General features: G+C 32.0%; 1 protein-coding gene across 1 annotated transcript in view; it reads right to left on the reverse strand.

Moving 5' to 3' along the window:
* Positions 1-18,372, reverse strand: part of LOC108549037 (uncharacterized) — a 40,000-nt gene extending 21,628 nt beyond the window's left edge. The window contains exons 1-2 of the mRNA XM_017902248.1: positions 18,132-18,372; positions 10,657-10,806 (exon numbers count right to left, since the gene is read on the reverse strand). Of these exons, the coding sequence (XP_017757737.1) occupies positions 10,657-10,806; positions 18,132-18,372 (391 nt within the window). The remainder of the gene's footprint in view (positions 1-10,656; positions 10,807-18,131) is intronic.
* Between the last annotated feature and the right edge of the window lie 2,938 nt (positions 18,373-21,310).

Raw genomic sequence — 21,310 nt, forward strand, 5'->3', positions numbered from 1 at the left:
AATTATTGATTAGGATTGTTCGAGTAATTTTTTCGACTCGAATTAATGTTTCTTATTGTTGAAAATAAAATTCTAGATTACGAGGAAATACTCGGAATACATTAAGGGCTTGTGAATATTTATATAAGGTTAAGAAATTCCTGATTGGAATGCCATTTTGTAGAACCATCCTGACCTCAGTACAGTATTTCCTCAATACCTTGCTTTTTCCCTCTTTCAGACACTGGCTATGGTATTGTTATCGTGATTCCTTGTCGAATAACATATAGAAATGTCTATAAATAACAGTCAGTGTGTAATAATTAAAATTAATTGGTAGTAAAAATAAAAATAAAATAAAATTTAAATTGTTAGTACAAATTTTTATTTGAAAATATTCAGAATTTAGAAAAATTGCATTTAAATGGAAACACATGCACTGTAATTTCATAGTGAATTTTTATTCTACTTCTATTTTGTTAATGATTAATATTATATTAATTAAAGAATTATTAAGGACAACTGAAAAATGTAAGTGCAATAAGTGTAATAATTATATCTGATTATTTACGTTATACTAATTTCATGTCATACGTATTTATATCTCCAAATTAATTAAAGTGTTTCTAAATTAATTTAAATTCTTTCTCCAAATTTTACTCAAACAACATTTCCTCAATTTTTTATTTATATATATTTTATTACATTTCATATACCTTTTATTTTTATATATTTTTACATATTTTAATACGTCTTTATATATTTCGAAACACGTGAATGAACTTTTTACTAGACTTAGCAAGAAAGCACATTCTCATAATTATGACAAATTTGATAGAAGTATTAATGGACGTAATAGGATGAATAAAGGTAATCTCGAAAATAAAACGTTTCTCGGCTCATATTTATTCGCGTAAATCTATTTCGGATATCGATTAAAAATTTCGTGTCATTTAGGATTTTATAACAACAAAACGTGGAAAACAATTAATTTCGCGATACACGATTTCGCAGTTTAAAATTGAAAACGAACCACGAGCGGGTATTATTGGATATCTGGAACGATATTATTTGATATCACAAGCTGGCAATCTTCGAAAACATTCAAATTTTCAGGTCACCGAAGTTCCCTCGTCGAACTCAATTTAAAATCAATATACCTCGGTCTACAAGACGATATACACTACCACTCATAAGCATTTAATACTCGTTGAAGACACTCGTATTAATACAAAACAAATATTTTCATGAAAGTTGCCGAGAAGAATAACCACTTTTCAATCGATTATCGAAAACTCCGTCATTTTTTAAAATATACTTCTCGATACTTATAAACCTGCATACAACAAAAGCTCGCTTTGCAAGTGACGAAAATGAAGAAAATAACAATGAAAATAATTGTAAATTGTTAATTCTGTGAAAAAGAAAAAGATATTTAAAATATTTGAAACTATCATATAGAAAAAGATACATTAATGAGAAAAGAAAATAAAAATATTACATTTAATTAATCTTTGTCCAATCTCAATTTCATTTACTATCTATATTCATTGTTATTTCATAACACCATTTTATAAATAAAACACTATATATTAATCTTAAATTTTCTTTAATTTGCGGTACACGCTTTCCGAATAGCGCGAAACTTAAAACCGTTAGTGCACGTGACCAGTAGTCGCAAAATGACGTTGGAAAGATGGCGAAGTGAAACACGCTTTAATAACTTTTCTTTCTACCATTTATATTCTATAATTTCATTTCGTGAGTAAATAAAACCCTACATATAATTTTAATTTAATTACAATTGAAATATATTCCTGTTTTTAACATATTATTTATTATATATCTATATATCTATATTTTATATGAGGTATTATCTATCAATTATATTTATACATTTATAATTTTGATAATATCATTTATCAATTTATATATTTATATTATTAATGATACACTCTTTGTCGATCTATATATCTATATTATTTACAATATGTTATTTATTAATCTATACATCACATGTTAACCTATATATCTATTGTTGTTATTATTTATTATTCATCAATCTAGAAATCTATATTATTTATGGCGTATTATTTATTACTTATATATCTATATTTATTAATCTAGAAATCCATATCGTTTATTTTATCATACCACAGATATGATCTATATACCAACAATTTTTATGATATATTATTCCTCGATCTATGAATCTACATTATTTAAGATATATTTCTTTAAATCTCAACGAATAAAATTACTAGTCTCCCCACATTATCCCAAAATTTTTTCAAAGCTTCACAAACTGGCCAAGCATCCCGATACTCGAAGGCATTCGCACGACCAATACAAGATGGCTGCGTACACAGGACGCGGAGCCAAACACCCAAAGGGTCCACCTACGTGTCACACAGAAGGATCCCAAACGGAACACATCCTGGACGCAACAAGAAAGGTCCACACGTTTATCGAGTAATCCCGAAAATGAGCACGTGAGCACAATAAAAGGAGCATTCGCGCTTGTTCCATCAGTTTACTCACGTTTCACATCGTTCGGGGGTCGTTCTTCCGTTAAAGTGCTGTACACATGTTGATGCGACGAGGAATCGTGCGATCTGAATTTTAATAAAATGATATCGGGCACAATAGCCTGGCTGGTGAAGCAATCGTATAAAATATGAGCGTCGACGTAGGTTCTCGGTTTCGCAGAGATGGAAGTCGGCTGGTAAAGTGAATGGAACTGGGCTGATCGAACGTGTAAAAGAATTGATCGTCACGGTCTACATTTTCATCGTTCGGCATTGCTTATCGTAGTGCTTGGGGGGAAGACGTTTATTTCAGCGATGAAACGAGATGGATTGAAACGAGACGTGTGTGAAATTTACGATGTCGGCTTGGAATGCTGGGTTTAAAAGGTTCGGTGAATTTGTCTTGGCGCGTAGAGTCATTTTGGCAGCTGGATTTGACTATTCTCCGTTATCTCAGTAAAAGTGGATGGGAATAGAATGGCAGTCGAGAAATATTTTTCGGAGAAAAACATCTACTCGTAATAATACTATATACACTATTTTAATAATACCCCTATGTAATATTCTAGGTACTGACAATGGTAATAGTGCTAATAATAGTAGTAATAATAGTAGTACGAGTAATAGCTGTAAACTTCAATCTTGTTATCTTTCTCAAATCTTGCTCCATCACACTATATCCTACTCTGAAATTTTAAAAACGTCAACGTTCCTTCCAGAAATAAATTATTACGTGCAGACACTATATCTAGGTAAGCTTGATTGTAATTCAGTCAGATGCTCCATACATTTCTAAGAAGAAACAAGTTGTAGCTAGAAACTTCATGCATCCTTTGCATTCCTAACCTCCAAATCACGTGACATCACAGAAGACGAATAATTCGGTCGCGTATATGATTCGAGTGAAACAAATATATGATTGTTACAGAAACAAATTATAAATCGTATGTTACCCTTGAATGAGCACCTTCACTTCTGACCGATTCTTTATATTCTGACTTTTATTCCTCCTTTATTCTTCAAGACTCCATCTCACGTCTTTTATTCCTCTGATGTGACTTAAATAAAGATATGGACCTGGACCCTACGGAAACAAATTGCAAATCGTACACGTATCATCCTTGAATGATTACATTGACTATTCTTCAATCCCTCAAAGTCTACCTGCTATACCTGTTACTCCTGTCCCTCTTATACAATTCAATACTTCCTCTCACCGCTTCCATTTCCCTAACATATCTCAAATAAAAATACTGTCAGTCCTAAGGCAACAAATTGCAAATCGTATGTCATCCTTGAATGATCACCTTGACTACCATCCAATCCCTCATAGTTCTATTCCTCCTATACAACTCACTACATCGTCTCACTCCTACTCCATCTAAAGGATGTCCCAATATTCACGCAAGATTTGAATTTCGCGCCATTTGTGTAATAAAGTATTGCCATCGAGAAAAAGAAGACAGCGTGGCAGCTGACAAGTCAAGGTTATTAAAAATGGAGCGCGATATGAAAAACAATGCGTTTTTATTATTAAACAATATTTACAATCTTTAATTAAAAATCTGTTTTTTATTAAAATTATTTCCTAGGACACCGAATATATGCCTCAACTAAGAATATCGTCAGCCCTAAGGAAACAAATCGCAAATTATGCATGCACTATCCCTGCACGATCACCTTGACTACTATCCAAACCCCTACAATCCAACTCCTATACTAACTCGATAGTTTCTCTAACTCTTCCTGTTCCTCCTCTAAGACTCGAACAAAAATACCAACAGTTAGGAAACAAACTCATAAATCGTAAGTCATTGTTGAACCCCCATACCTCAACTCCTCCTATTCCCTCTAAAAAGCCGATTCTCCGTCCATGCGGAACCACCTGGGGTCTCGTTCCGAGATTCCAGCCACGAACGTGAATCACTTGTTGATCACTGGCAATCTCGGAAGGCAGGAGGCCGAAAAAAGACCGGAACGCTAGCTGTTCCCAGCTCGCGAGATCTAACGGGGCGTCTGGTCGAAGTGCCCCGATCCCGAAAAAGAAATTGGCGGAAAAGGTCGACGGGACTTGGAGTCGATCTTTTATCTGGGACACACGAGCGAGGCGGCGGGCCAATTAAATAACTGTATAACCTGTGCTGTACGTCCTCGAGCTTGTATCAAGCGTTCCAGTCGTTCCTCCCGTTTCTCGTGCCCCCTCCCCCGGTTTCTTTTCCGCGCCCGTGGAACGGATGCGCACGTTCCACGAGATCATTCCTTTCGGCGTGCGCGGCCACTGTGATACCGTTAGCTAAAACAGCTGCTCGATCTACCGAATTGCGCCTGGCGACCTTCGGTGAGAACGATTAAGGTGAAGAATGGTGCATTCCTGGGGATAGCTGGTTTATCTGGACGGGAGAATGAAGGGGATAGACGACAAATCTGTTGACACTGAGGTAATTAATTGGGTTCGGGAGTTAACGCTTGGGCAACCGCTGACGCAACTGTTGCGTCATGCTGGGTCCTATGAGGTCTTTGTATTTAACACTAGAACTACCAATCTAGTCAAAATGACTGGTCTCAGAATTTTCCTTTTTGCAATCACCGAACACATACAACTGCTTTAACCACTTGCGCTGAAAAGACGTGTCACGCACGTCGTAATGCTTTTGTCACAGAATCGCCAGCGACGTGGTATACACGTCGTTAGGCAATTGTTACAGAAACACTGGACCGTTCTGGCACACGCGTGAATTTCTTGTCACCGCAAGTGGTTAAGAATAAAATTGGTATCAACTCATATTAACACTTTACCGGCCGCTCATTTCTCGCCGCCGGTGAATTTCGCGCGGGTTCTACTAGTTGCTGATGGTCATATTTACGCTATTCTTATTATTTAAAAAGGCACTAATATTTGAAACTAACGGAACAAGCATCTGCTTAAAGAATGTCGAGAAAAGACGATCGGAAGGATAAATTTTGTAAGCGGCCGGCAAAGTGTTAAGGAAGAACTCGCTGGAATTACTATAATGTGTGCACGTTATAGTTAGGTATCCATTAAAGATCGGTAGTTCTAGTGTTAAATGTTGCGCCCAATTAATTGAATTTCTCCAATTGTGAAAAATGTATTACACGCCAACTTATTATTGCGTGATTAGTTTATATTTTGTGGATTGCGAGTGTCATTCGAGGTAAACTATTTATTCTAGTTCGTGGTTGTTTATTGTATCTGAAATGTGCAATATCGTTTCGAACACGTATGTTACAGTATTTGTAAGATGTTTAAGTGATGGGTATCGAATACGTACTTTTGTATTTAGATATATGACTTAATCCGCTCAGAGGACGGCGAGGCACGTCTAACCTTCGGAATTACAGTCGTAATACAAAATAATAAAATCTTTAGAATTATCGAAAATTAAAATGAGAGTTATGCTATAAACATGGCCTCTGGAACGGAACATTAAATATATATTTTATATGTTTGTTTGTTATATTCGTTTATTTATTTGGCTATATGTTGGCTATATTTATTTGGTTATATTCGTTTATATTAGTTTATTTATCTGTTTACTTGGTTATTTGCTTATTTATTGCGTATGTGTGATGTAATATGTAATACTGGGTGTTACAGGTACTTCTTATGGGATTTCAACATTCTTATGTTGATTGCAAATATTGTAAGAAATTATGTGGTGATACTTAATTATGTATGAGGAGAAATGATACAGGAAAGTAGTGTTATGTATTTGTTTATTTATTTATCGTGTTTAATGTGCAGATAAAATTATGTATAGTATAATATGTAATATATTTTATGTGTAATTTTTGTGGAATTTGAAGTCATGTTGACTATGAATTTTGTAAGAGATTATGTGGTGATACTTAATTATGTATAAGGAGTAATAGGGGAAAGTAGTGTTATCTGTATTATGTACAATGTGTAGATGAGATACATAGAGTATAATATATTTTATTTACATATTCTATCGGATTTGAAGTCACGTAGATTATGAATTTTGTAACAGATTGTGTGATATATACATAGTACATTTGTGTACTATGTTATATAATATATCTAATATATAATGTTATATACATTATCTGTATTTTTTATTGAATTTGAAATCATATTGATTACGAATTTTGTACTGCTGTAATATTATTATTCATAATATTTTAGACTACTGTAAACTAATTATTAACTTTTATTAAATTTTCTATGTATGGTTAAACTATTAATAACAATTTTTATTCCATATTAGAATTTCTAATATAATATTTGTAAGTTCCCAGAAAATTTTCATAATAATGTACCTACTTCTATTATACAATAAAATATATAAATTCAAATAAATATTATGAGCTTTAATTCATCACAATATTCATTTTCATCATATTTTTACATGTAACACAATTCTACAATTACATCAAAAATTTAAGTCCACACGTGGTATAAAAGTTATTACACAAATATTTCATGCACTCTCGCTATAATTGAAACATACCAGTACCAATTACTTAAAAACTGGCCAATTCTAGAATTGAACCATTAAAGTGCATAAATTACTCGAGATTGAAATTACTGCATAAGTTAATCCATAAAATAATTAAATAACAATTGGCTCCAAATTTCAAGGCATCAGTGAATAAAATATTTACCTAAATTATAACTACCTTAAAGATTCAGCATCTCGACGAAACAAACATTCAAAATCCACTTTTATACAACCATACTTTATTCCTCTCTTTCATTCTCGTCGCAAACAATTTGTCAAAAATTAAATTTCCAATATTCCTTTCTCAGATCCTTTTTCCTACCACAATCTCAGATGACGAGAGTAAAAGATATTTCCTCCGTTAAACGAAGGTTAAAGCGTCACTTTATATCTTTCAATTTCTCCTCGCCCCCTGAAACCACCCTCTCTGTCCTTTCTTCTTTCTTTTCTATCACAAATTACGCTACATTTCGTGTTTATACATCGTGACGAAAGTTCTCGACGAGAGTGGTAAAATCTTTCCGCAAGTTCAGTCTACCAATATTAACTCTTTGCACTCGACGATTTTTTGGCTAGAGAAGAGTAGAAATTCAAAGATTCTCTACTAAAATACTGACGATACCCATTTTCAGCACTAAATAAAGAATTCTATAATAATAGAATTGTAGAATTATTTGATTTCGATACCTCGCACACTGTAACATTACAATAAATTTGATATATTAATTAATATCGATCTTCCAAATTTTATGAAATGGTGACTGAAGCTCACCTCTCGAGTGCAAAGGGTTAATAATACAGTGCACATCGCGTGGCGAATTTATATTTACATTTGATGTTACAAATATTTATATTTTAGGTGAATGCTATACTTGTGTTAAATAAATATTCAAATTTATATTTATATTAATTATTTTAGTAAGTATAAAAATTAGGTTTGCATGTTTGGGAAATTGAATATTCGTATTTGCACGACTAATAATTATTTCTTGAAATTTCTTGTGATTAAATCTCTCACGCTGGATAGTTATAGAAATATTAGCATAGTGTGTGAGGTGAGATAGTACTCACTCTAGATAAGAAGATTATATCAACCTCGCAATTAATAGTTTGCTATCTGTTTCGAGTATCGATTTGCCTTGAACAAAATTGGTGAAATTATAACGTTCGAGACAAATAAAGTGATTTAGCGATTGTACAGGTTTATGGTTCTGCAAATGTAATTTATGATCCAGCTAATAATTTACAATTTGTTTACGAGTAATTAACCTTGCATTGTTTCCCTAGTACAGACGGATCAAACGGTAGGTTGAAATTTTAGATGAATAGTATCATCGAATTGTTAGAATTGAATTACACTGAATTATTAGGTGAGACGACAGAAGAATTATAATGAATAGACTATTGAGAGGACAATAATGATAGGAAATTGAAAGATAAATTGCATGGTTTACCTGCTATAGAGGCTTGCTATAATTATTTATGATATTATAATTGGACGTAACGAGAGTTTCAATGTTTAATGTAGGTTTTGAGATGAACCTTTCTAAAAATTAAATCAAATATTCTTTATTCTATCCATATATATTTTTTAATAATTAATTGAAAATCAAGGAAATAATAAATTAAAAAGTTAAATATTTATTATAGATGTTTGTCATAATACTACTAATTGTCAGATGACATTGAATAGCTAAAGTAAATTTTGAGAAAAATTCCTTTGAGCAGAAAATTAAATGTTTGTTATATTTCATATTATTCATCATTTAATAAATATTGAATTGGAAAGATTAAATATTTATTATACATTTTTTCTATAGTAAAATACCATTGAATTCAAGGAAAGACTCAGAGTCTAAAGTGATTTTTGGAGAAAGAAAATTTTGCTTATATAGTGGTATTCTTTTAAAAACGTCTATTCTAATATTTACTCGAAACATTAAATAAACATTAAACTGAAAAATTAGAGCAAACACCCTATTGCTTCATTCCAGTGCCAATATAATTTTCTTTCTTATTAAATATTCATAGAGACACTTTCAACTGCTATTCTATTAAATCGAATAATAAATTCGCTCACATTTCGTCGGTGTGTGCATTTCAAGGGATGATATAAAAATGTTACGTACTGAGGAAGAAATTGCCAGAATCTAAAGTAGTCTACAGAATTCAATTTCCTTTTTTCTTTACTTTTTTTTTACCAAATTTTCTTCCTTTTCCTAGAATTTCACTTGCTTCAATTTTTCACGTGTAATATCCAGGTTTTGCATGCTTGTATTAATCGAGAAAAATCTGCCGACCATATATATAATTATAAATCGAATAATAGGCTTTTTTTATGTACCGTAATTAATTATTAAAAAAAGAAAAGATATATATATATAATATTAATAATATTTAATAATTAATTACGGTACATAAAGAAAGCCTATTATTAAAATTATTATCTTTAATCAAGACAGTAATCTTTCGTAGCAACATAACCACAATTAGATTTATTTTTCCTTTTCTTTTAATAATTAATTACGATATGTAATAATAACGTGTTATTAAATATTTAAAGAAAAATTACTATTTTTAATCTGAAGAATAACTATCAAAACCAACATAACTACAAATACTTTGGTCATCACACTCTGATATTTACTTCCTTCATTACTTTTTCAGAAGCTTTGTAAAGCTTCATATATATATAATACAGAATACCATTTCGAAGGAAATCGCGAATCGGCCATTGCGAACAAAACAAATTATAAACCGATCAATATTTTCTAGAAGCAAATGGAAAAGCTATTTTGGGTAATAAAATTAAGTTACGTTGTCCCTATGGGGAGGTGAAACCTAGGTTAAGAAAAGCATAAAAGCATGGTCCTTGATGACCAAAACAGAGTCCTTAGAAATCAATTATGACCATCACGAGCGTGAGTCGCTTGGTGTTGGAAAGAGAGTTAAATTAAAGTGCGTCTTTGTGTGATTTCGTTTCGTTATCTTCATGTTCTTTTCCTAAGTTAAATTAGTTTTATGAATTTTGAGTTTGTGTAATTCTATTCTTGTTGTTTTGTCAATTTTCGGTGTCTCAAAACCAGTTTCCACCATCCTATAATAGTTACTCTAATATCTTTCCATATACTACAAAATAAATCGTGTCCAAAAATTCTCCTAAATTAAGAAAAACTATCAAAATTATTTCAAGCAACGATTCAAACAAAGAATCCCAAGTAAAAAGTTTCAAAGAAATTTCCCATTAAAATATCCTGTCCAAAAATCGACGACACATCTCACCACCGATATACTATACATCAACGTGTATAAGAAAATTACTTCGCCTTTTTTATATTGTACTTATATCGTATACAAATATTTATATTGTATTGTACTTATATTGTATACAAAGAAAAAAGAAAAAAAAAAAAGAAGAAAAGTAACGAATAGCATAGGCCGGGGACAAAGAGGAATTAATTGGACAGTTGTGCTGCGCGCGCAGCCGTGTATCAACAAATTAGAGGGCGCCAGTGGCGGGCGTAAATCCCCGGAAGTTTAAACGCGTCCGCACGCCGATCCTTTATCTTCTCCCTCTGACAGAAAATTTCGAAACGAGGAATTCGCGGAACGTTTCCCTCGTGTGCCGAATGAATCGAGAATAACAGGACTGTAACTCATGTACTTACATATGCAGCACACGCCAAAACCGAGGGCGCACCGTCCATGGGACTTCCCCCGTTGAATGCGGCACTCATACGTGTTCATGCATACGCCGCGGCGCCGCTTGTCCTGCGATAGGCACTCCTCTTGCACCGGGGTGGGAAAGAAGTTGAGAACTGCAAAGGGGTTGCAAATGAGAACTCGAAGGAGATAACGTAAACGAGACGGCGCTTGTGAAACGAGTTTCTGAAACGCGTCTCTCGTCACTCGTCTTTCTTTCGTCATCGCGATGCTGAGTCTTACAATTAGTAGGGAACGAAGTGAAAAAGAGAGGGAGAAAGAGAGGAAAGTAGAAGGTGAAATGGAAAATGAAGGATCTGCTTTTAACGCTTTCACTGTCGCAGGGGCGGATTCGGGAGTATTTCATTGGGCCAGGGCGCGGAATAGGGTATAGTCCACGATATAGCGAGATCGTAAATTAAACTCTTAAGAATCAGTACTGATTGATGCTTCGACACTCAGGGCCGTCTGTGACACCCTGCTTGAGGGTGCCAACGATAAATTAATAGCGCATATATGATTTTATATTTCAATTAGTAAATATAATTTTATTTACAGATACAAAATATGTAAATACTGGTCACTATCTGGAATATTTAGAATGTCTTTCTGAATTCGTAACTGCACTATCTTTTTTCTTTTTTCGCCTGCATGTATTATGAGCAGGTAAATTAAGATATTAAAGAATCGAGTAAGATATTTACCTTAAGGGAATCACTAAAAGTACCTTTCCTCGTATTAGTGAATATTACAGGGTAATTCGACACTGGATAAAACATTTCTTCGTACGGCCCTGATTGTGGTCTAAGGTCCTCAAGTGCTCGTATTTCTGTCAATTCGCTTGTTTGGGCACTAGAAACACGTTTACTTTGACGTCTGGCCGATTTTACAACCTTGCTATATCGTGGCCTGGACTATAAGTACTATATACTATACGAACTATACATACGTTTTTTAATTTTTTTTTAACCAATTTAAAATTGACCTGTAATTTATATTTTATTAATTATAAGACGCATAGTAGGTTATGATGTTTGAAGATGCTATAAGAATTGGTTTTAATTGTATTTATCAGGACAAATGATCCTGATTTGCACAATTAGAGTACTGAAAAGATATTTATACAGGGAAGATTAATTTCTTTTGCATCATTATTATATAGCATGTTATTATTCTTTTTTTTTGGGTTCATTGTTATTTCATTGTTAATTTTTATTACATTGTTGTTATTAATTTTCCTTATCATTATTAATCCTGTAAATATTTTTTACTCTCCTCGTTTGTAAAAATATGAATACTGAGTAAATATTAAGTAAAAAGTAAAAAGTAAATATTTCTTAATCTCCACGTTTTCACACCGACTGCAGAAATTTTTGAGTAAGTAACAATGTTTCTTTGGAAAACCTGAAGAAATTCGAGTAATATCTCCAAACATTGTAAATTAGAACTGAATTCGAATACTTTATTTAAATACATTATTTTTGGTATCATATAAAGTGAAAAACGAAAAACAACCGAATTTAAAAATTCTGCAAGAGTTAATCCTTATCCAATAATTTTATCTTCCATTTTCACCTAATAACTGAAATAATTAAACTTGCGTTAATTATTTAAGTCACTAAAATAACAAAAAAAAATGTGACGTTACAAAAAATACTTTAAAAATTAAAAATAATAAGACATGATTTTCCTTCGTACTACTCTCTTGGGGAAGATCCCCTCTGATGAATCCGGCACTGCTCCATAGATGTCTCTGCAGGACAGCAAAAGCGTAATACGTATAGGGAGGTTATGCAGTTTATTTTCGGATTGTACCTTTCGACCGTAAATCGTAGAGTTTAAATTCGAGTTTGAATTCGTGTTATAGATTGCGTATGGTGAACGTTTAATGGGAAAGGGAAGTGCCTCTGGGCGGCGCCCTTGTAATTCATGAATATTGTAATCAACGTTACAGAAGCACCGCGCGTGCGCGTGGATCGCGTCGCTTGACACTAGAGTAGAATTGCATTTTGTTTGGAGCAATGGATGCGCGGTAATGAACACGCAATTACCGAGGCAATTAGTTCGTCGGTTTTTGATTTCTCCTCGATGGAAGGATTATTGAATCACTCTTACTTAGCGATTGGTAATTAAACGCTTTGCGGACTGCGTTCAGAGGAATTTCGGTAACCATTTTGTGAATTGGAGCATCCATCAGATATATGCTTTACGTTTATTAACACGTTTAGATTTTAGAGAGAAATAAGCGATTCGTCGATATCTTGAGTTCGGGCAAAGAAGTTAAGTGGAATAAGTTAATTGATGGAAAATGGTATTTTTTATTTTTAGTCAGACTTTGAGATTTTTGAACATTGCGATTTTTTTTTGATTTTTCTTCCATCTTTCCCAAGTCTTTTTTTCCGATTTTTATTTTTTTATGTATTATTTATTTCTCTCTTTCCCGATTTTCATTTTCTTTTCCGTTTGCTATTTCCTTTTTCTATTATTGTTATTTTCTTTTTTTAATGTTGATTTTGTTATCTATTGCTGTCTTCTTTTAATCTTTATTTTTTTCTCTTTTGTTTTCCTTTTATCGATTTTTCTTTCTTTTCTCATTCCTTTCAAATTTTCTTTTCTTTCTTTGCCTTCCTCTTCTCCTTTCTTCGTTTGCTTTCTCTTTTGTCTTTCGGAATCTCTGCTTTGTTTCATTCTTTTCTATTTCATTTGTTTTCAAGAGTATACATAAAAGATTTATTTCTTTTAATTATTCCATAATTTGCTTTTGTCAGATCATGCAACATTTTACGTTAAGTACTTGGGTATTGTATATAAATTATAATAACTGAAAAACAAGAGAATATTCTAATTTACGTGTTACATGAGAAATTATTTTAAATTTCGAAAAATATTGATCTGTTCGTGCATATTAATCATGGGTATTGTAAGCATAATTATAATAATCACAAGCAGTTGATTAATAATTTACTCCTACGAATTTTAAAATCACTTGTAGATATTATGCAACTGATTTGAATAATAATAACATTGCATACATGTATTTTAATCGCTATTAAATTAATTTTGAGACGACCAATAAACGCATTATCTTTGCACGTATTTAAGCTGCACGTAAATAGCGAAGTAGATGAATGCTGGTTTAATAATAATGTTTCATGCATACGTTTAGACTGTAATTATAATAATTTACAGACGATCGATAAGTAATTATAAAGAGAACAAAGTATAGGAAATTGATCAATCTAGGTATAAATTTTGAATTTGAATTTCTTTCATCTTCACGTTTTATACTATCACTATGTACACAGAAATTTTAATTTTTTTACATTTTTTTCCTTTCAAACGTTTGTCAACCGTGAGATATTTATAATAAAAATTAATACAAGTGATATTTTTACGTAAAAAGTCTCAGAATAATTGTTAATGAATTCCTGCTAAAAAGCCCATTAAATTTTTATATAAAATATACCTTGAAATAATCATTTTCAAAAATTTCTTTGCTATCGATATATCTTTTACGTTCCTATCTACGAAGAAATTATTTTTGTTTTATGGCAGATAGAAATAATAAGGTGAATAGATGAAGCTTCCGAAATTTTGACTTATTTTTGTAAAATAATTTTGATAAAGTAATACTGTACATTATAAGACACATTGTATACATTAAATCCACGCAGACCCATCTGTTTATAAATTTATTTAAAAAATTATTTCATACTTTTGTTATTCGACTATTTTATTTCATTGTTATGTTACAATTTATATTTATTTAATTGGAAAAATTGCAATGAATAATATGTACTATACCAGTTGCTCGAAACCGCGATAGAACAACCTTCAGGTCAGAAAACCAGATCCAAATCAAACAGGACGAGCAACTGTTTCCAAACTTCCCACGATCTAACCCTGCCAAAATGCAATTCCGCCAGATAAAACAGATAAAACAAACTCTCACATCCGGAAGAAAAATCATCCTATTTACCTTCAGTTCCACGACCAAACTGTCCACTCGAAACTAAAGCTGGATTTCTCGAAACGTCAAGACCTTGGAATCCCTCGAATCCCAAGAAAGTTTTGAGTTTCAAGAATCCAAAATTTTCCAAGTTTTTCATTATTTAAAATCCCTTGAGTAAAATTAAGAAAACTTTTTTAATTCAATTAAAATCAGAGAAATAAGATTTAAAAAATATAAAATCGACTGAAAATTTAGAATATTCGGTAGGAGATTTTTTGAAAATACTTGGCAATCGTCATCTTTCTTTTTTTTTTTTTTAAATTAGGGATTTTAAATCATAGTTGGATTTCTCGAAACGTCGAGATCTTGAAATCCCTCGAATCCCAAGAAAGTTTCGAGTTTCAAGAATTCAAATGTTTCCAATCTTTTCATTATTCAAAATTCTTGCGAATAAAATTAAAAAACTTTTTTAATTCGATTAAAATTAGAAAAATAAGATTTAAAAAATATAAAATCGACTGAAAATTTAGAATATTCGGTAGGAGATTTTTTGAAAATACTTGGCAATCGTCATCTTTCTTTTTTTTTTTTTTAAATTAGGGATTTTAAATCATAGTTGGATTTCTCGAAACGTCGAGATCTTGAAATCCCTCGAATCCCAAGAAAGTTTCGAGTTTCAAGAATTCAAATGTTTCCAATCTTTTCATTATTCAAAATTCTTGCGAATAAAATTAAAAAACTTTTTTAATTCGATTAAAATTAGAAAAATAAGATTTAAAAAATATAAAATCGACTGAAAATTTAGAATATTCGGTAGGAGATTTTTTGAAAATGCTTGGCAATCGTCTTCTTTCTTTTTTATTTTTTTTATTTAGAGATTTTAGATCACATAAACTACTTATATAAGGTTATTTATATTTTTAATGATCTAAGCAAATTGCTGACCCAAAAATTATTTATTCCAAATAAAACAGGAAAGACATTTTTGTATTCAATCTAAATCAATTACTATCACCTTATTTTCAATTGCTACATGATCAGTACGCAAACTTCTGAAACGTTTTCCTGTGTTACATTTAGAAATTCATTACCTACTTCGTAAATCAACTATATATCAAATGAAACATGGATCTAATACGTAGGACATTATACTCCAGGTTAACGTAAAACATTTCACACAGAATGAAATTATTATTAAGAACAGAAGAGGAAAACAGTCGTAACTGTAGAAGTATACCATCTATTTTGGGATCAAAATATTCCTCTTGCGAAACAAGATCAGAATCTCGAGTTTCGAGATTTTTATGGTACAGGGAAAGATACGACGTGAAATAACGCGAAATAAAACGGAAAAGGAGAGGAAGATCGTAATTGTAGAAGTGTAAGTACTTCGTTTGAAATAAAATATTCCTCTTACGAAACAAGATTAGCGACTCGAGTCGCAAAAGTTTCGAGAGTGTCTCGGGGTACCGCAGGAAACACGGTACAAGACAAAATAAAAGAGAAGAAATAAGAAAGAGATCACGATCGAACGAGAACAGGTCCAGGTCTCACAACAAAATATTCTCTTATGTAACAAAATAGGGACACATCGAGTTTGGAAAGTATTCGAGGTACCACCGAAAATGCAGCGTAAAATGAAATAAAAAAGAAGAAGAAGGTCACGATCGTAACATTTCAGGTTCAGTTCTTGAAATAAAATATTCCTCTCTTATCGAACGAGATCGGCAATGCAAGTTTCAAGAGGTTCGAGAACTAATCAAGATACCACGGAAAAAATTATGTGGAACACGGCGAAAAGAAGAAAATAAAGATCGTGGGCGTAAAATTGCACGTCCAATTCTTCAAATAAAATATTTCTCCCGCGAAACAGGATCAAGCTCCAAGAGTTTCGAGATCTCTCCAAGAGAGCGCAGGAAACACCATGTGAAATAAAATGAAAAGAAAAAGAAGAAGATCGTGGACATGAAATATCCCTATGACGAAACAGGATTAACACCTCGAATTTCAGGAGTGTCGAGATCTTCCCATGATCTTCCCAAGAGCACGTTATACAGAGTAACGTAACAAGAAAAAGAGAAGAAGAAGATGGTGATCATACAATTTCAATAAAATATTTCTTATGCAAAAGGATATCGACAAAGCAAGTTTTAAGATTTTCAAGAATTTCACAAGATACTACAGAAAACACTATATAGAGTAACGTAACAAGAAGAAAAGAAAAGAGGGATGGTGATCATATAATTTCAATAAAATATTTCTAATGCAAAAGGATATCAACACATCAAATTTTTAAAGTTTCAAGAATTTCACAAAATACTATAGAAAATACTATACAGAGTAACATAACAGGAAGAAAAGAAGAAAGAGACGGTGATTTTAAGAGTTTCAAGAATTTCACAAGATACTACAGAAAACACGATGTAAAATAAAATGACAAGAAGAAAAGAAGAAAAAGATGGTGATCATACAATTTCAATAAAATATTTCTAATGCAAAAGGATATCGACACATCAAATTTTTAAAGTTTTAAGAATTTCACAAAATACTATAAAAAACACTATTCAGAATAACATAACAAAAAGAAAAGAAGAAAAAGATGGTGATCATACAATTTCAATAAAATTTTTGTTTTGAAATCTTCTCATGATGTCATAGAAAACATAACGTAAAATAAAATTTTAAAAAAAAGGAAGAAGAGAAAGAAAAAATACCGTAATTGTAAAATTGCAAAACCCTTTCTTAATTGATTGAAAGCCAAGCATAAAAGTCCGGAAATTTTTGAATAACTAATTACATTTAATTTAATTAAAAAATTGAATTAAATTTTATTTATTCTATCGATATTCCTCTTATTAATTATAGTGATCATTAATAGTTGTAATAATTTTAATTTTTTCGTTCAGTGATATATTTTTACCTTAAATGGAATGAAAAAATTATTTATGAAGTAATTATACAGTTACATAATGGTGAGTTTACACTGAATCTACCACAACTGGTCAAATAACCGGTGAATGAAGGAACGAAAGCAGAGCCCCAAAGCAAACAGACTAAGGAAAATATCGAAGAATTGATTACACACATACAAGTGACCAAAGCCACATCACTAAATACGAAATTTTTATCTAAATCATGATAGGTTCGACATTAAAACAACATAACCTCGAATTTCCCACAATCTCAAAAATTAATAAAACCGATAAAAATATATTTAAAAAAATAACAATAATATTAAATAAAAGAAGTTACAAAAATTAAAAAATTCCCCTTTCAACCCACCCCTCTTCCCCAATTAAACCCACAAAGTCTTTCCGAAAACTCTTTCCTCAGACAGCCTAAGACTTTACTCATTGACAGCCCCGCCTGAAGGCAAGACGCTTCCGCATGCGCGTGAGATTAGAGGCAAGAGAAATCCTGGGGCAAACACAGGACGTGGAGTTACGTCGCAACGACAAAGAAACACGGAACGCCACTCCGGGAACTTACCCCTGGAGATTGAATTTCCGCTCAAATCGAATCCATCCAACGGCTTCACAGCGGCCTGGCTCGGCCAGAGGCTCAAGCCCAGCAAGGACCATTGCTGGCTGCTCGATGGGAACACGATCAGTGTGCAAACACAGGGCGACAACCACCACGCGACACTCCAACGCGCCACCGTCGACGAGAACGCGAGGTTCGAGAGTAAGGCCAGTTGCAGAAAGCGGCCAGCGAGGCGCCTGAGGATCATGTTCCGACTAACCGGGGACCGCGCGACTCGCGCGCCACGATGCACGAGGACTCTTGAAAGGTACTGCAGCGGGAGAGGTTAACCGACCGACTGGCCCGTGTAACTAGCGTTCCGCGCCAGCGACACGTGTTGGGCCCCCTTCTGCCGCGGTTGACGCTAGGGATCACTGCGATCGCGAGCATCCTCTTACTGCGACGGCGCACAATGAACCACGAAGCTACTGAAACTGGCCAAAAATTAAAAAGTACGGGGATTTTTATAAATTTTGGTTATGTTCTGTTTTCGGAGTTACTGATTCCGAATCTAGGGTCAAAACTTTAAAATTCGAGTTATCAAATCCAATATGGTGGATTAAAGTCGAAAATCAATTCTGGGAATGAGGGATTTGTATAAACGATGGTTATATCCCATTTTTTGGGTCGCTAATTCCAAATCTAATGTCAAAATTTTTGAAATCTTAATAATGGATCCAATATTGCTGTTTAAAATTTGAAAATTTTTTGTGTTTGCATAAAGATGATTCCCTCTGTTTCTTCCGCCACGACGTAGCGATTTGAACAGTGAGGTTATGGAGGAAGTCGAAATGAGCGATTTTCGATTTCTCGGATCGAATTTGGGAAATTTTTTAGAAAGCTTTGCTGCAATAAGGATGTAACATATTATATGTAATTATGTATTATATATCGTCTATTATCTAGCCGCACTTTAGCTGCCATAATAATTATGATAAACAATTAAATGATTATAAAATTATATACAGGGTGTCCGATTTGAAATGTCGGATTCAATTACTTCCTGAACTATAATTCGTTTCAAAAAATATTTCAGATGAAACTTGCTCTATTTTAAGGGAGGTATTTTATGATAGTCATAAATTTTTTCCAGGTGAACGTGCTTCCGAGATTTCAAGGTGACTTTGCTTTTTTTAATGAAACCTTATATTCTTTTTTATCTAAACGGATAGCTTATTTCAAGATGAATTCATTCACCTACAATACTTTAGTCTCTGAAACTTTTCAACTGGAACATCCTGTATATAATTTTATACTTATTTAATTGCTTACTATAATTATTTTTTATAATTATAGTTATTGATATAATTTAGTAATTATTTAGTTTCCTGGTTTTACTGCATACATATTGATTATTATTTAAATAATCTTTCTCTTACTAGCTTCAACAGTTTTGATAGTCGGTATAGTAAATTTGGTAGAAAATATAGTAAACTATTGGAAGTAACGAACTATTGGAAATTTTTATATTATATGAAATATATAAATAAATATATAAATTTTTAGTAATGTTATTTTTTGTTGCATATTGCATTTGTCCTAATAAGTGAAAATATTACACGTATATGGCAAAATTTAACTGCACAGGGCCAATATTATATTATCAGTGTATACTATACCATATATCACAGGTTAGTTCTAGTGTCTTAACTAGGATAATCCTAGTGCTAAAGTTGCGGGTTGGAAGTTCAGTTAGAGCATAACGGGTAAAGGAATAGGCTGCTGCAAAAGTAAGTTGGGTATCTTTGGTGGTAATTAAAGGTTGGTTAGAAGGTAATTTTGAAATTCTCGAAACTTGAATACGAAGCTTTGTAAGGCTTCCAAGCTCTCGAAACTTTTGGAACTTGAATACGAAATTTCGTAAGTTTTCGGAACGTTCCAAACTCTCGAAAGTCCAAGTGCGAATTTTATTTTCTAATAAGAGGAATATTTTTTCTCAAGAACTCAAATCGGGCCACAATTTTTCCATCAATTTTTGCATCGATACTTTAATATATTCCTTTATCATAGTATATGCGAATAAATTTTTTCAAAGATTATTTGAGTAATTTCATCGAATTTGAATATTTTTTATTACTGTTTCAAAATTTAATAATAACGAGAAAGCGAAAAAGTATTTTAAATTATTTTCTTTCACTTCTCCTATAATTTGACACGAATTGTATTCAGAAATTTTGTATTCCTTCATCCCATTTTCGAGTAATAATTTACTAATTCGCTATAAATGGTAATTTAATTTCCATTTAATTATGCTTTCTGCAGCTTCGACCCTTTTTAATATATTCAAATTTTCGTTTCTTTCTAAAGGTTTTTACATTATCAATATCATAAATAATTTGTTATCTAGCTAATGGATAGTAAATTTCAAAATTTTTTTTAACAAAATATAAAATTCGGACAATTTTGTTATCAAACAAATAAATTCTTCGAAAACTATATTTTTTCCTAGTTTCATGCTCTTCGAACTTTATATTTATTATATTTTTATATTATATCATCGTTTATCTAACATTCCATGAATAAATTGTGAAGATAAAATAACATTCGTCATTGTAATTTAATTATCCTTGCAAAAATATTACACTAATTTGGAAATTTATTTAATTACTGTTTTTAATTGTATTTTTTAGACTATGATTAGATTTGAACGTAACTTCAATCATTTTAAAAATTTTATTTAGTATTTTATTCATTCAGCATTTATTTTTTTAATCTCAGAGATTGGCTATATTAATTAATATCTTCCACTCGTATTTAATTGTTTCAAATATTTACCGTTCACTGCAACACAAATCACGAACCGCCATGTTTGCGATCTTTCGACATTTTAATCCATCTTGATCGGAATTTAAATCACGAAACTTGTTCGCTAATTTTCCAGAAGCTGTACTGTATATTCTTTCAATTTGGTCCACCATTCTTTTTCAATCTTCCCTTAATCCCGTTTATTGTGTAAGGTATTCTAATTAGGATACGCCTTGGAAGTTTTTCAATCTTTTTCAATTCTCGTCGTTGAAAATTGATCCTGATGCTTCGAAAATACTTTCTACGTAGGCACAGTTCGAAATTAGGTATTATTTCATTTGATCCATAAATTGCACTTTTCATATAATAATAATAATAATAATAATAATAATAATATAATA

The sequence above is a fragment of the Eufriesea mexicana genome, unplaced genomic scaffold (genome assembly GCF_001483705.2).
Source record: "Eufriesea mexicana isolate 0111107269 unplaced genomic scaffold, ASM148370v2 scaffold1801, whole genome shotgun sequence".
In the NCBI taxonomy this organism is placed as follows: Eukaryota; Metazoa; Arthropoda; class Insecta; order Hymenoptera; family Apidae; genus Eufriesea; species Eufriesea mexicana.